The following is a 17,936-nucleotide window of genomic DNA, read 5'->3' as shown; positions in this document are numbered from 1 at the left end:
TATTACCAATGTGGAGGATAAACTGGAGGGTACTCTTCAAAAAATTGAGGATAAATTTGTTCAGAGAGGCTATCCATCAGCACCCCTTAGACAACAAAGAGCTAAGGTGGGAGTTATGGAAAGGGACACACTATTACAGACTAGAAAACGAGGGTTATTGCCTGCTCGCATACAGTTTGTGAGCACCTTTGCTGAAAATAGTGATAGTGTTAATAAAATCCTTTTAAAATACTGGCCCATCCTGAGACATAGTCTACCGCATATTCCTGAAATTAAGAGTAATCCTCTTTTTTCCTACCGTAGGTCACCTAATCTTCAGGACAGATTAGTACACTCTGATATAGGCCCTGGTAGAGCGCACAGACAAACGTATTTTACCAAAAGCAAAACAGGCTGTTTTCCGTGTCTGAATTGTGTCAATTGCCCTCTGATTCGAAAGGGCTCACAATTTATCCATCCCCAGACGAAACGAACATATGATATTAGGTTCTACTTAAATTGTAACTCAGACCATGTCATATATGTACTAGAATGTCCATGCCACCTCCTCTATGTTGGAGAAACTTTGCTCGAATTCAAAACACGGTTAAATCAACACCGCTACACGATCCGCAAAAAACGTATGGACCTTCCTGTGTCAAGCATTATATAGAAGCTGGACACACGGAAAAAGATATACGAGTATATTTGATAGACCATGTACCAATGTTACGTAGAGGAGGAGACCGTATTAAATCTCTCAAATATAGAGAGCTTCAATGGATTGAGAGATTGCAAACATTGAGACCTAGGGGGCTCAATGTTGACTTCATAACGCACGGTGTAGTCTAGGGATCTACTTACACTCCGTGGGGATGTATTGTTCATAGGTCTTCCTGTATATGAACCAGTGTAAAATGTACCAAATTTGTAACCTTATCTATTTCATTTCTTCCAGATCTTTGATAAACAGAAAATATCAAGTTTCACCTGTGTTTTACCTTGGATCCACAATTTCGGGGTATCGGACCATCTTTATCACATTGTTATGATTTGCTTCTTATGGTATCTTATTCAATTGCATTAAATAATATTTTATATATGAATATATCGGCCCAAAAATTTTTTTAGAGATAAAAAAAAAAATCTTTTTTAAGGATATTGTGCACACCATGCGTTTTGTACTGCGTTTTTCATGCGTTTTTATAAATATTCGTTTTTTGGTTTTTTTTGCGCTATCTTCCCAGGGGTAACATTACCATAATCATCATAATCCTTTATGGATATGTATGATGACTGTCTGCCCTTTTTATTTTGCCATTTTTTATCTATAAATGGCTACCTTAAGTCTCTATCAACTGCTCTTATTTATATGCGCATCTTCAGCACAACATATTTTTGACTCTTAAAGTTATTAGTCTATATCTCACAGTGCAGTTATGATTGGTGACTGGGTGTATTCCCTGTTATCTCCATTAAATTGCATTTTTTTTTGGTATCTTCTAAGTTCCCTTTATGCTGTACATGGACGCAACCGACTGTGTGCACGGTTCCTAGAATAAAGTTTTCATTTTGACAATAAGATTATACAACCATGGCCGCTGTTGGCCTTGTATGCTGTACTAAGATGGCTGCTGCCTGCCTCATAGTGGTACTGCGCATGCACAAAAGTGCGCTGTAGCAAGAGACTACTCTGTCATAGATAGTCGCCACCCCACTTTTCAGGCGCCGGAACTACAACCCGAACTCATGGATCCGAGGTAAACACAAGGCTCATGTTTTTAATTTGTTATATTATGTGCACCTGCACTTTTTTTAAAGTTGTTCACCAATTAGCATTTTTCTGCTGTAAACTGGATGGCCCGGATTGATCTGAGGACCATCATATATACACAATGGCACTTCTTTGTATTTTATAACTTTTACTGATGCAACATGACTGTATCTTTGTACTTATTTATGTTTTATGTTAAATCACTTGCCTAATGAGACCAGTTGTGTGGTCTCCATATATAGCACATGCTTTTACACTGTTTGTATGCTTGAGAAAGGCTCCATGTAAAGAGCCGAAACGTCGCACAGGGGCTAATAAAAAGCCGTTTTTTCCCATCACAAATTGGAGTGCTGTCTCTTATTGGACGAATATATATATATATATATATATATATTTATATTTATCTCAAATACAGCAAATGCGTTCATTCTTTTCTATTAGTTATAAATGATGCAGCATTGTTAGGCTGCTAACTTTCTACAAAATTTAATTAGTTGGGAATCATTAAATAAAAAGCTTAAGACACATACATTATCTGCAAGCATCAGTGCTCCCGCTTCAATCACAAATTCATGAGATTCTTCATCTCTTACTACAGCAGCCGTCAAACCTGCAGCACTGCTTGCTTTACCACTAGTGTAGACTGCTCGTGGACTGAATTCTTCCACATGCCTGCGGAATTATGAAAAGACAAAGCATGGAAATGTAAAAAAAAAAAAAATAAATACCCCAAAAAAATAAAAAGTAATTCACCACAAAATATATTTTACTGCCCATACATTACATTAAAAACCTAAAAATATTATGTATCTACAGGACCGTAATAACGTAATTAAACACGTTATTTAGCACGAAAATGAACAGTACAATATAAAAAGATTTTTTTTATAATATATATATATATCTATATAGCAATAGAAAGCAGCAGCACTCACTAGAAACAAATGTGTAGGTGCCAAGCAAGTCGTCCAGATCCAAGGACAAGGCAGTATATAAAAATAGAAATCTTGCAGCACTCCAAAAGTGTGAAAAAAAGTGGTTTTTTGGAGATATATATTATATATATATACACACACACACACACATTAATTTTCATCATCCATAGTACGGTGCAAGAGTTTTAGGCTTTCGTGGAAAAATGTTGCAAAGAAAGGATGCTTTCAAAAATACAAAGTGAATAAACAAGAGAAATCTAAATCAAATGAATATTTGGTGTAATAACCCTTTGCTTTCAAAACAGAATCAATTCTTTGAGGTATACTTGGTATATATATTTCCTGTTGGCTGATCTTCACACACGGCCAAACAACTGGACCAATCTGCACCAAACTTGGAACATAAGTGAATCAGGCAATTTTTTTTTTTGTTGAGGGTTTTACACCGGGTTCTCTCTCTCTAGGGCCTACCGTTCAACATTTAAAAAAAATTATACATTTCCTACACAAAAGCAAACATGCCACCACTGGCTTCCACAGCAAGGGTCCTCCTCCGTATGACATCAGATGACTCGCATTAGCCAAAGGAAGCTCGCAGGTTCTTCATTTTTAGCCTCACCGAATAGTTAAGACGACCTCTTCTGTAAGACCATGGTTTCTCAGGATTTGCCTTTCAGGATCCATGCTGATAGATTTAGAGTCTTCACTGCTTGATAAAATAAGGAGCCCTGGGAGAGAATGTCCCTTTTTACCGGGAGCATGATTGGGTTTTCCAATGCCAACCGTCTCAGGATTGGGAAACAGCTCCTTTTTGGCCAGTATGGTAGAATTATAATTAGGTTTCTTAAATCCTCTTGAGCCTTCCTTAATACCGCTGGAATTAGAGGGGAAAGGAGGAAACACATAAGTCAGCTTCATGTCCCACTGACGAGACAACGCATCTACTCTTACCGGGTTGTCCTTGAACTTTAGGGGAATAAAAAAATTAAAAATAAAAATAAAAAAAGAATCTACCGGAGCATTTTGTTTTGTGGCAAATAGATCCACTTGAGGAAGACCCTATTTCTGGGTTAGAGATTGAAAGATCTTTGCTCAAGGTCCATTCACCTGGATCTATTTTCTTCCAGCTCAGAAAGTCGGCGGATATTTTCTGTGCTTTTTAAGTGGATTGCTGACACTCAGGACATTTTCTTCTGCCCAGGAAAAATTTGAGCAGAGAGTGCTTGGAGATGAGCAGGTCTTGTTTCCCCTTGGTGACGAAGAAAGGATACTGATGTGGTGTTGTCAGACAATGTCCTTATATGTTTAACTTTTACTAGTGGAAGAGCCTGCTTGAAGGTTTCCATACTGCTCTCAGTTCCCTGCAGTTTGTAGACATTTTTCCTATTTGAGGAGACCAGATGTCTTGGAAGTGTTGGTCTTTAATTATAGGCCCCCAAATTGGTTTGCTGGCATCTGTGGCGACTACCACGTATGGAGAAAACTTCCATGGAACTCCTTTGTTTAGGTTGTTTAGAGACACCCACCAGAGGAGGGATGTCTTCACTGACTCAGGAGTCAATATATTTGAATTTAGGCACTCCTGTTTGTGATCCCAGTAGGACAGAATCAGATTTTGTAATTTGGAGAGTGGAATTGGCTCCACATGATGGATTAGATATAGGAGGTCATCAATCCGGAGATCTGCATTCCCTCTCTTACAGAACAGCTGTTTTTCTCAAAATCTTCCTTATCTCGTTTTGTAGGGGGATGTTTTTCCTCTGGTAGAAGGGAATATTTATGGGAGGAGTCCAATTGTACCCCTAGAAATATTTTTTTATTTTGAGGAGAAAAAAAAATTTGACTTCTACACAATTTTGGTTGGTTGGTAAACTTTGAGAAGGGCCAGAACTTGGGTTTGTTGGATTCTTAGGATGGATGGGGTATCTGCCACTAGAAGAAAGTAGTCTAGGTATGGGATGATAATCACAATTTTTTTCTTATGGACGCCATAATTTCTTCAATCTTCGTAAACTCTCTGGGGCGTAGGAGATTTTGAAAGGGAGAAAAACAAAATTGGTAATGAAGGATTGAGGGACCGTCCTGGGTTGTAAATCTCAGATATTTTTTATATAAGGGGTGGATCGTAATTTGATAATAAGCATCTTTTAGATCTATTGTACACATCGATGCCCCTTGATTTATCAGTGGAGGAGTAGTTCGGTTAGACTCCATCTTGAACTTCCGATATTTTACCACGTTGTTTAAATCTTTGAGGTTGATAATCGTCCTGTAGGATCCATTCGGCTTTTTTATAAAGAAAATTCTTGAATAATGGGCAATTTTGTCTTCGTTGTGGAGGTGCGGGAAATAGAACCTTCATTCGTAGAAGTTTTTGGGTATCGTTGACGAGTACGTGAAGATCTTTGGATTGGTATGAGTTTACCTGAAATCGTTCTGGCGGTAGAGAGGAAAATTCTATTTTGTGTCTCTCTTCTATAATTTGTAGCACCCAAGGATTCTGGGTTATCTTGGTCCACTCTGAATGAAAGTGTAGGGGTCTTCTCCCACACTCCTGAACATTGATCTTGCGACTGATGTAGCTGCAATGTTGGTTGAGATTAAGGCGGATGAAGACTCCCATGTTCTCTTGAAGTCTGCATCAGTCCATAGGATCTTTTAGCTTTGAGGAATCCTCAAAAGGGGATTGCAGTCGTTGCTACTCTTGCAACTGGGATGTCTACTTTTGGAATTTCATCCCAGGGTTTTGTATCTTCGGTGTCAAAGAGAAGTCTACTTTTAAAATCTTGTGAAATAAAACAGCCTTTTTTCTAAATCCTCCCACTCTGCAAATACTTTCAGGAGGTTTTCGTTTATAGGAAATACTTTTGTTTTCCTTTCTGTAAGGCCTCCAAACATTTAGTCTTGAATGGAACCCATGGTTTATCTAATCGCTTGTATCAAGGTATCCGACATTTCTGAAGAGAAATAGAAACTTATTTTCCTGTGTGGATGAGGAGAACTGAATCTGTTCCTCTCCCTCTTCCAATTCACCTTCAGACAGATAAAAGCATTCCTGTTCGGAGTCTGATTCCGGAGTCTGGGGACCCCACTTTTGATCCATTTCTATCCTAGGTCTTTTCACCAGGGACATAGAGGGAGTCTCTTGAAGTGGCATAAAAGGACTATGCAATCCTGGCATAATTGCTTCTTAAGCATATCCTGCAGTTTTTTCCCCCCGCAGGCAGCACATTTTTTAATCTTTTTTAGATCTGTCTCAGAGAGTTATTTTTCCTAAAAAAGACGGAGGGTGGGAGGTAAAAACCTGTATAAGAGAAAGTGAGTATACCCTTAAATCCCAAGGAGGGACTCATTATCCTGGGACATATCTGGAAGACTATCCGGTCGGGAAGGATCCATATTGCACAGAGGATAAGCATAAACTCCAATAAATTCTGTAAATAATTATTAGCAGACTAGTACTAATAGGATATCAGTTCTCTTACCTGTGCACATCCCGTTTTTATAGCTGGGAAGATTTGAATTTCCCACTCTGCTCCAAAGGTGGCTACGGACCGGAAGTTTTCAGACATCACTTCCGGTGATGCTGCCACCTATATGGAGACACGCGCATCAGTTACTTCCGGTTCCGACATTCCGGGAATTTAGGTGAAAAAGACCTCTAGTTTGGTCATCCCCAAAATGGCCGCATCTTGAGCTCCGTTGCGACCATCAAAACCTTCCCACCTTCGGACTACAACTAGGATCCAGCTTAGGACCCAGATTTATCAGGTTAGCAGTCCGGGGTGTGGGGCTAAGGGACATCTCACATGAGGGGTGCTACCGGATCCCCGGATGAAGGCATTCCTCTGAAACGCGCGTCGGGTCTGACGTCTCGCTCTCTGCAGAAAGAACCATAATGGGTATGTTTCACTATCCTCTACCTCTTCTATGCAGCTTTACCCAGGCCTCCTTTCTTCATGTTCCTGATGATTCGGATTGTCACTTAGATATTATATTTACATCTTTACATGTTGTTTCATCCTTCATTTAGGGATTGATATGGCCTTATAGATATACTCATTCATGTGATATTTCTATTGTGCCGTACATCATGATCCCGATGATTTGGATGATCTGATTGTTATTTACTTTACATGCTGCTTTATCTTTCATTCAGGGATTTATATGGCCTTATGGATATACTCACTTAGGTCATATTTCTATTGTGCTGCATATTTTCATGCCTTTATTGCATTATTGCTGATATACACTTTCTGCATACAGACTTTTTTCATGCTTTGCATGACTCCTCTTAATTATTTTTGTATTCCCAATAAAGTTTGTATTTTTCCATATACATTGTGTTAATTGTACCCCATATTTTGTAGGCTTTATACTGATTATTGTGGGTCAATGCACCAAGGCATACTTGGTTTAAACATGTTCTTGTCGCCACATGGCTTATAGCGTGCACTTTTAAATGTGTACGTTGACAAGTTTTTCCTGATTGTACCAATAGGTTCCATGAGGGGTGTTAGCCTGAGGCAGTTTAAGCTGTGTAAAAGGAAGGAGAAGCCTGGCTTCCCCGATCTCTCCCCATGCTTATATCCTGCAGTCTTCCAGGTAGCTGATCTCTGCACCCTTCCTCTGTGTGGACAGGAAGAACACTGGCAAGTGGGTCGAGGGAGGGGCCTTTTTACCTCTGTCTTCCTGTTCCTGTAGTAGTCAAGAGGGCAACCTCCTGTGGTGCTGTCATGAGGGACGTACTGGAAACTACGTTTTTAACACACACACGGTGAAGCCGGGTAAATCTGCTAGTACAATAAAATAGATTAAAAACATTTTAGCTATGTAGAAACCAGAGTTTGGCATGCTGTAAGTATACTCCTGCTGTGTCCCCTCACCACACCCTCCAACCTACGTTTTGCAAGCCTTCCTCAGGGAAAAGTTAGGGGACGGGGCAGAGGGGATGTTTATATACAGGCACCGTTCTGATAAGCATCCAAAATGTGGTTTCAATTATACTGGTGCTTGCTCCACATGGACACCAGCCGACGCTAAGGAAAGAGGTCACTCCCCCGCCGGAATTCCACTAACCCACGCCAAGGCACACTCAGTGGGACGGGCAGGAATGCCCCTGTCAACACCAGAGCGGCACATGTGCAGGTCTTTAAAATGCAAATATTTTGGTTAAGGGAGAAAGGCGAATAACCTACATAACAGTATAAAAAAAAAAAAAAAGTGCCATGCTAAAATTTCTATCAAACCACAAAGTGATAAGTTAGTTATATGTGGTCTATAACGAATGTGTTCCTATGTAGTTTGATAGAAATTTTAGCATAACACTTTATTTTATTCGGTTATGTATTTTATTCACCTTTATCCCTTAACCAAGATAGCTGCGTTTGAAGTAGTGTGCTTGTGCTGCTGCAACGGGGGCACTCCCGCCCACCCCACTGAGCGTGGGTTGGTGGAATCTCAGGGGGGGGAAAATGTCCTCATTCCCTAGGTTCGGCTGACATCCACGTGGTGCCCAATCGTTAGAATTGCAGACACCTGTTGGACGCTTATTAGGGTGCATGTATATAAACCTCCCCTCTACCGCCTCACCTCATTTTTCCCTAAAGGCGTCTTGTGAAACGCACGTTGGAAGATGTGGTGAGGAGACACAGGAGTATACTTACATCATGGCCAACTCAGGTCTGTACATGGCTAAAACTTTTTTCATCTATTCTTATATTTTATAGTGAGCGACTGTAGATTTGTCTTGTTCGGTCATATCTGGGTCAAACATTAGAGGTCTATCTGGAATAGATACTCTTAAACTTTTTTTCTCAGACAATGTGCTAGTTGGTTAACTATCGGTATCTTGATTAACCAGATATTTATGTATGTGGGCCTGACTGCTTTTCAGTGGTCATCTTATCCACTATTGACGCTTCATGCTGGTAGCAATACTGCATTGATAGTCATACTTATTTTAGAACAAAGTGATATATTGTTGTACAATCAATACACGCGTCCTTACTGCATGTAGAATTAGTGTTTTGTGTATATACCTAATACTACCTGCTGTGTCCTCCATCTTCTTGTTACACTTGGTACAACCGTGTTTTTAGAATCAACAACAATTGTTACATCTGTACTACTTTTTTGGTATTTTTTTTCAGTTTTTGGACTTAGGGTTTGATTGTGGGTTGAAATATTTCAAATAAGACTGGGGTTTCAAGATGTGCTTCTTCAAAAGAGCTCGAACAGCACAAAGAAACAGGCAACGTTGAGGATCGTCGACAGTGGTCAGCCGAGGAAACCGTGCAGCAGACACATCATGCTCAATTCCTTTTGAAATTGTAAGATGTCCAGCTGTGGCATCAGCTCAGAACTGGCAGAATCCAGAGGAACCCAGGTACACCCAGTTACGATTTGGAGAATTCTGGCCAGAAGTGGTCTTCATCGCAGAGTTGCAGGCAAAAAGCCATACCTTCGACGTGGAAACAAGGACAAGCAATTCAACTATGCACGAAAATATAGGAACTGGGCTGCAGAAAGGTGGCAGCAGGTGCTCTGTACTGAGTAGTCAATTTTAGACTATTTGGCTGCAACAGAAGGCAGTTTGTTTGCGGAGGGGATGGAGAGGGGTACAATAATGTGTCTTCAGGCAACAGTGAAGCATGGGCGAGGTTCCTTGCAAGCTTGGGGATGCATTTCAACAAGTAGTGTTGGATATTTGATCAGGACTAATGGTGTCTTCTATGCCCAGTAATACAGGCAGACACTTATCCATCATGCAATACCATCATGGAGGTGCCTGATTGGCTCCAAAATTTATTCTGCAGCAAAACAACAACCCATACATGCAGCCAGTGTCATTAAGAACTATCTTCAGCGTAAAGGAGGAGCCCTGAAAATGACATCATGGCCCCCAGAGAGCCCGGATGTCGACATAGAGTCTGTCTGGGATTACATGAAGAGACAGAAGGATTTGAGGAAGCTTACATCCACAGATCATCTGTGGTTAGTTCTCCAAGATGTTTGGAATAGCCCCCTGCAGAGTTCCTTCAAAAACTGTGTGCAAGTATACCTAAAATAATTAATGCTATTTTCAAGGCAAAGGGTGGTAAGACCAAATATTGATTTGATTTCTCTTCTGTTGATCCACTTTTCATTTTGTCAATTGATTAAAAATAACAATTAACACTTCTATTTTTGAAAGCATTCTTACTTTGAAGTATTTTCCCACAACTGCTTAAAACTTTTGCACAGTACTGCATATCTCTAACACCAAAGAATATTATATTACTATTATGTACGCTGTATGGAGTCACCCTTTTCTCTCCTGGTTTGGACAAATGACAGCTGTTAAAAGGCGCCTGACCAGCCATCTACAATGATGTGAGGTGGACAAAAAGGTTGAAAGCGGTCGGATGCAGTTTTAGCAGACAGAGACAAGTTTTCATGGTAATCTGAGCACTTGTGACTTGAGGCGATTTTATTCAGACCCAAATCGAATGGCTGTTTGGATTTTGGTCAAATTCACTACTCTAATTACATTTGATGCAAAAATAAGTAAAAATGTCCCTCTGCAATATTTTTCTCATTTTAGAAAAACCCAACCTCCGATGTATACCTGGTTTGACCTGGAGTAGGCTTTTGTAATAGAAACATTTGCCAAAAATTAGCCCCAAACTAAAAACACAAAGAAATCATGTGGCAGCAAGGGGTTTTATAAATATTGTGACATTTCAGCTTGAGATCTTTGCAAAAGAGAATGTATGATTGTCTTAATAAATATGCCCCAATGAATGAAATACGACAGGCTGGAATGTAAATCAGTCTTCTAGGATTTTGCAAAAGGACAGAAGAAAGCCTGTCAAATTGTGACAGATTGATTTTTAGAAAAATTAAATCTTTCAAGTTCTTGAAATTTTTCCTTGTTTATTCAGCTTAATTGCAATTATCAACTTTTAAACTATTAAAAAAACAAAAAACAAAAACTATAAATCTTAAATTCTTACTTTAGAAACTGGCTTTTAGATGTACTTGGGTCTCCAACAATGCACACGTTTATATCGCCTCTCAGAGAAGTACCTTCCATAGTTTTTTTAGGTACACCTCCAAACAACATTAGAAGCACACCTCTTTTAATTTCATCATTACCTAGGAAACCAAAGCAAATTAAAAAAGTCACACATTAAAAGTAATTGAACACCGATACAAATTACATCTTCCTATGTAAGGAAAGTTAAGTTTCACAATTATACAAGTACAAATGTTACAATCCAAGTCAGAATACCCCACCAGGGGTTCGGGTGGGACCTGGCTCTGATAGAATAATGGGCCCCAGTGATCCAGCAAAAGACAACCCCATTGGAGGTGACTGAACCCAATCACTTGCCACTAGGGTCTATTTATAATGGGATGAGGAGTCACAAAATCAACCTTTGAGACCTTATTGATGGTATGTACTCTTTGTGCAACAATAAAATCAAAAGGTTAACTAAACGTTCAGCAAACTTCTGACATGTCATAGTGACATGTCAGAAGTTTTGATTGCTGTGGGTCTGAGACCCCCACCGATTGCTAAATCGAAGCAGTAGAAGCGCTCGTGTGATCACTGAGCCGCTTGCTTTCTGTTCGGCTTTTCTCGGATAGCCGAGCAGTTGGTGTACGGACTCAATAGAAAGTGTATGAGCCCGTACAACGCTACATCAGCTTTCCGAGAAAAGTCGAACAGAAATGAAGCAGCTCAGCGCTCAAACGAGCAGTTCTGCTACATCGTTTTAGCGATCGGTGGGGGTCTCCATGCTCAGACCCACAGCAAATAGACCTGTACAAGTTCTGTATAGATGGAGGGTCGGGCCTCAGGATCATTTCTTCTAGTGGGACCAAGAGGACCCAGTCTGGTTATAAATATAGAGTACAAATAAAAAGTAACATTTGAAGCCTACATTATCAACCAAGCATTGTACAGTGTATTTTTTTTTTAGTTTATGGTGTCATAACACAAATTATTAAACCCAAAGTCTAAAAAGGAAAATCCATTAGAATACATTTAATAAGCAGGTTTACATAAGCGATTATGCATTTTTAATTCTGACACTTAATATAAACTGCATATTAAACAATATAGAAAATAACCCTTTTCAAGAAGCAAATAGTCAGTTATGGACATGGCAATTTCCTACAAAAGAAAATATGTGAAAGTTTAGGGTTAAAAGATTTTACTACGGTTTTAATTTTCCAGCTTCAATAGTAAAAATCAAGAAAATAACTAAGGTCTGCCCATATTACTCATTGCCAGCCCTAACGGAGTCTATTTCAACCAATAGTGGGGTCTGTTTATGGTATTAATGGGGATTGAGCCATCAACTTGTATTTGCAAAGTAAACTTTTGCAAACAAAAATTAAGAGTACATACCATGGATTGTGGGAAACAGGCTCGTGCATAAGTTATGGTACAAATTTTTGTCTTGACTCATCTCAAATACTTTTTCCCATTCTTGAACAGTCATTTGATTCTTAATACTTTCTGCAGTTTGGTCTTCTTCCCTCAAATCTTTGCCCCCAAACTGCAAAAATACAATTATTTATTGATCATTGTATGTAAATATCATTTAAAAAACCGTCAGATTCTATCCTCTAAAATGCTTACCCGTGGGTTTGTAGCCCCCACATAACATGCTAAAAAGGCCAGTCTGTAAGATAAATCTCTGACTCCTAAGGCTTTTAGACCCTGAACTCCTTCAGCATTAAACCCTTCGCCACCCGTGACTTTGGCTCCAGTCTCCATCCGTGCATCTATAAAATAGAAGTTAATTATGTTTTGCTCAAAGAAAAAGGTAAAGCATATAAAACGTGAAAGTGCAGATTTGAAAAAAGAGCAATTGTATGAAACAAAAGGATACATTGTATTTGTTTGAGGCCTCAGTCATTGAGAGGCAGGGTTTCCTATTGACGAGGTATAGCCCAAGAGCCACAAGAAACCCCAAATCGTTAAAATTTACAAGCAGCAGAATAGAGCCAGTGAATAAATTATTGCAGCTAAAATTAATGCATTGCAATTAGCTTAACAAAAACAAACAAACAAACAAACAAACAAACCCAAAAACCTTAAAAGAATTCCCCATTAATAGCAAATGTGTTTGTTTTTTTAACTAACCTCTACATTTGCATAATGTAAATACACTTATTTATTTGGATTTATCAAATGAAATAGTTACCTCCGACGGATAGTGCGGAAACATCAGGTACAACAATTAATGTGCCTGTAAAATCACAACGATCTCCTGCCATTGCAGTTTCAACAGCTTCTGCACGGAGAATAACTTCCACACTGCGTGGGATGGCACCACGAGGTAACTCTGCTTGAGTTTCTTGAATTCGGACCTAAAAAAAAAATATATATATATAAGAATGATTATATAAATGAAGTTCCATAAAAAAAAACAAAAAAAAAAACAGGGGGGGGGGGGGTTCACGTTTAAAGAAAACGTGACCCATAGTTAATTTTATTTTACATTGGCTAACGAATGTCATTTACATTGTAGCCTCTAGAGGTCCCCATATACCATATCACAGGTGCTTTGAAAGAATTTTAAAATGTACGACATCCCTAATGTACTTAGAGTTTCATAGCTAGAGATGAGCGAACCGGGACAACCGAACCCGGTTTCGGTCCGAACATCGGGAAAAGTTCGGTTCGCAGCGAATCCGAACTTCACCGGGTTCGGCCGAACCAGTTTTGACCGAACCCGGCTACATTTTGGCGCCTGCCACATGTTAGATGTAAAATGGAGGATTTCACAATATCACCTGATATCAGGCTACACCATAATGCCTTGCAAACGGCTCTCCCAGCCAAATCGGGAGGCAGCATAGGGGCGGGCTCAAGCCTGCAATAAATGTCTATGCACGGAGATCAGCAGCCACTTTAGAGACAGGAGCTGTAGGGATAGCATCTCTGTGCAGTAAGGGAAAGCTTTAGGAATCTAAAAGCCAGGAATCCAGCAATCGAAGGGGCTCATCCACTACTCACTACTCAGCCAGTGTGTGAATACGCTTTTATAAAGGGGCTCAACCCCGTTGTATCCAACTTGCAATACAGGCAGCCTTTGTAGTAGTACTACAAGGCCCAGCATTCCGAGTGCACCGCGGCGTGGCTGATAGAAATTCTCATTCATTGCCATTTGCCAAGCCAGTGTGTGAATACGCTTTTAGAAGGGGCTCATCCCCCGGGTCTTGATTCAACTTGCTGCACTCCAGCAGTGAAATGTCTGGTAAAAAAAAAAAGGTTGTGAAAGGACGGGGTAGAGGAAAAAACACCCATGCCGTCTCCTCCTCCAGTGCAAATGTTGGATCTGTTGGTGCCAGACCCAATACCAGCATTTGTGGCACAAGACATGTGCCCAGTTCCACTAGTAGCAGCAGCCATGTGCCTGCTAGTAGTAGTAGCAGTATCAGCAAGCCAGACTTGTCCATCTCCTCCGGTGGGCGGGTTACTTTAGACAATACGGCCATTGTGGACTGGTTGGCTGGCTCGCGGTCATCTCAGCAGGAAGACTGATGATCTGGCTTCAAGCCAGGTTTCATTGGATTCCAGATTCTCTACAGTTCCTTGGCACAGTGACAGTAGTAATATAGGTATTTCTAGTTTTTCCATTCAATCATCTATGTCTTCACTCCCCCTTCCTAGCGGGAAGCCATCTTTCCTGAGAGTCCTAAGAGACATCTCCTCGGGTGCGAAGGAAGATACTAAACAACATAGTGATGATTTGTTTTCCGCGAGTCAGCCAACGGAGTGTGTTGCGGCGGTGGTGGAGGTGGAAACGGTGTCCGAGACGCATAGCTGTGGTAGTGGGGGTGTTGGTGGTGGTAGCCGTGGTGGCAGACGCAGTAATGAGGGGGGGCATGGAGCCCGCCATGATGTCACATCACATTCACAACACAGTGACAGAAGTGGAAGGGATGATGAGGAGGGCTATGATGATGATGTTGTTTTAAATAGGACATAGGAACCAGGTGACGAGGTGATGACGGCGTCAGAGGAGGAGGGTAGTAGTGGCGGCACTGGCCGTGATAAACAGCCAAGCCGAGGTAGGGGCAGAAGTCAATCTGCAAAACGTTGCAGAGGTAGGGTCAGCTCAGGAGCCGGTGACGGAGACACTGATGCTGGTGTAGGCTCCCGAAAAAAGCCTGCCAGACAAGGGGAAAGCTTGGGTGGTGGACGTGGTACTACCTCTTTACAGTACTCTGCCGTGTGGCAATTTTTCTGTACCTTCCCGGAGGACGAAAACATGGCGCAGTGCCGTATCTGCAAGCAGAAAATAAGGCGTGGGCAGGGCAGCAATGTAGGAACTACCGCTCTACGTAAACACATGGAGCGGCATCACAAGGCCATGTGGGACAATCGACATGCCCCACCATCATGTACATCTAATGAAGACCCCTCTGCCGCTGCTGCTCCGAGTCCCTGTCATCTAAGTAGTAGCCAGGCCTTATCCACCATGTCGTGGTCATCATCACTGTCATCTAGTGCTCCTCCTACGTCCCGTCAGTTATCCATTACGGAATCGTTGTCCAATAAGCAACAATATATACCCAGTCATCCACTTGTCGTGCGGCTTAATTCACACCTGGCTAATTTGTTGGTGGTGCAGTCGCTGCCGTACCACCTGGTCGACTCCGCCGGCTTCAAGCAATTGATGGCGTGCGCTCAGCCTAGGTGGCGAATACCTAGCCGACATTACTTCTACAAAAACAGCTGTCCCTGCCTTTCACAAGCACGTGGAGGAAAAGGTGTGCCAGTCCTTGCAATTATCCGTGTGCAGCAGGGTACAGGCCACCGTCGACACGTGGAGCAGCAAATATGGGCAGGGACAGTACATGTCTTTCACGGCCAACTGGGTCAATATTTTGCAGTCCAATGCACCACCGCAGCAATGCCAGGCATTACCACCTCCACGCTTGTATCTTTCTGGTTCAACTCCGGACACCAGGCGCCTACCATCCTCCTCCTCCTCCATGGAGGTCTTCCCATCCCCGACAGGACACAGCGTATCTTCCACTCCTCCTCCCTCCTCTTTTCATAGGTGCAAGGTGAAGCGCCACAATGCTGTCTTACACCTGCTGAGCCTGGGCGAGAAAACCCACACAGGGCAGGAGCTGCTGCTGTGCATCAAGGAGGAAATCGCACGCTGGCTGTCTCCTCTGAAACTCACACTGGGCAATGTTGTCTCTGATAACGGGAAGAACGTTGTGGCTGCACTGAGTCTAGGTCACCTGACACACGCTCCTTGAATGGCACATGTGATCAATCTGGTCATAACACGCTTCTTAAAGTCATATGTTGGTTTGAAGGGTGTGCTGGCCATGTCCAGGAGGGTTTGCGTTCGCTTTAGACGTTCGTATGCATTTAAGCACGCCCTCCTGGACTTGCAGCGTCAAATCAATCTCCCAGAACACAGCCTAATTTGCGGCGTTCCAACACGCTGGAATTCCACCCTGCACATGTTGGGCCGTCTGTACGAACAGCGGAAAGCCGTGAATGATTTCCTGATGCAGCAGACGGGCAGCGTTTGGAGCCAGTGTAATTTCGAGCTCAGGCACTGGCAGCTGGTTAGAGACGCATGTCGCGTTTTAAGGCCCTTTGAAGAGGCCACACGATTTGTGTGCCGTGACGCTAGCGGAATGAACGATGTTATGCCGCTGATATTCATTATGGAGCAAACGCTCACAGCGATGATTCAGCAAAGGATGGAGGAAGGATCACATCTGGCTATGGATGTTGAGGAGGAGGAGGAGGAGGAGGAGGAGGAGGAGGAGGATGAGGATGAGGAAACAGGACCTGAAGAGTAGCTGGATTTGGAGATGGAATCACAGGAAGGGATAGGGGATGAGGCAGCCGCACAACATGACAGTGATGGTGATGACGAGTCTGACGACAACCTTGATGGACAACCACGGCATTATGGGGCGGAGATGGAACCAACCGGGCCCTCTGAAACTCTGGCCAGGATGGTGAGCTGTATGCTTCGTTACTTGCGCGCTGACTGTCGTATTGTTAGCATGAAGCAAAGAGATGAGTACTGGATAGCCACACTTTTAGACCCTCGGTATAAAGCCAGAATGGGGGAGTTTTTTGCGCCTTCCGAGAGGGAGGCAAAATTGGCTTATCATCGAGAGAAGCTATGCAGCCAGCTTGTCACGGCTTTCAAACGGCAAACACCTGCTGTAAGCATGTCTGACCGGGGGCCACTCTCCGCTCCCCACTCTCTCATCGTTCCACCGCCTCTGGCAGAGCTACCTCTGCAATAGGCGGCAGGAGCGGCAGCAGCAGCCAATTCAGTTTGGAAAATATGATGACAACATTTTTACATCCAACCTGACACACATCGTAGTCACCAAAGGGATGTTCACCATCACCAGGTGCAGCACCTAAACAACCAGGTTCACTCGTACCTGGACTGTGCCCTTTCTCCATCAGAAATGCTGATCCCAGACCCCATGGACTTCTGGGTCAGCAGATTGGATCATTGGCAAGAACTGGCCCAGTTTGCCATGGGTGTACTGTCTTGTCCACCCTCCAGTTTAGCGTCAGAGAGGGTATTCAGTGCGGCAGGGGGCTTAGTCACCCCTAAGCGAACAAGATTGTCCGCCAACAGCTTGGAAAATCTCACGTTTCTGAAAATGAATCAAGCGTGGATCGGTGAGGATTTTAAAACCCCTGTGCCTGATGCCACTGATTAGATCTGACATTGCTGCTGCTGCTGCCGCCTGCTACTATGGGATTCTGTCCTGTCCACTTTTTTTAATGTGCCGCTGTTGTTGCTGCTGCTACTACTTCTACCACCAATCCACCCCCAGTGCCGTCTGCTACAAGCAGGCCTGCCCCACCACAGGCCTTTGTCCTGTTACTATCCAGTGTCTTTTAATGTGCTGCTACTACTACTACTAGTACCACCCTTGCTGTCCGTTGGCTACCTCTACTACCACCAATACACCTCCACTGCCGTCTGCTACAAGCAGGCCTGAGGCCTGCCCCACCACAGGGCTTTGTCCTGTGACTGTCCAGTCTCTTTTAATGTGCTGCTACTACTACTACCACCCTTGCTGTCCGTTGGCTACCTCTACTACCACCAATACACCTCCACTGCCGTCTGCTACAAGCAGGCCTGGAGGGCTTGTGAAAAGCCATTGCTTGTTGCTTTTACATCCATGTATGGATGAACCCCGGCAGGCATCTGCCAATAAAAAGGGTACATTTTTGG

The 17,936-nt window shown here is 42.5% G+C and overlaps 1 protein-coding gene across 1 annotated transcript in view; it reads right to left on the bottom strand.

The window, feature by feature from the left end:
- Positions 1–924: 924 nt before the first annotated feature.
- Positions 925–17,936, bottom strand: part of LOC142652576 (maternal DNA replication licensing factor mcm6-like) — a 96,971-nt gene continuing 79,959 nt past the window's right edge. The window contains exons 5-10 of the mRNA XM_075828225.1: positions 12,891–13,056; positions 12,323–12,468; positions 12,089–12,239; positions 10,686–10,827; positions 2,284–2,425; positions 925–939 (exon numbers count right to left, since the gene is read on the bottom strand). Of these exons, the coding sequence (XP_075684340.1) occupies positions 925–939; positions 2,284–2,425; positions 10,686–10,827; positions 12,089–12,239; positions 12,323–12,468; positions 12,891–13,056 (762 nt within the window). The remainder of the gene's footprint in view (positions 940–2,283; positions 2,426–10,685; positions 10,828–12,088; positions 12,240–12,322; positions 12,469–12,890; positions 13,057–17,936) is intronic.

The sequence above is a fragment of the Rhinoderma darwinii genome, chromosome 5 (genome assembly GCF_050947455.1).
Source record: "Rhinoderma darwinii isolate aRhiDar2 chromosome 5, aRhiDar2.hap1, whole genome shotgun sequence".
NCBI lineage: Eukaryota > Metazoa > Chordata > Amphibia > Anura > Rhinodermatidae > Rhinoderma > Rhinoderma darwinii.
This window is presented reverse-complemented; position numbering and strand designations above follow the sequence as displayed.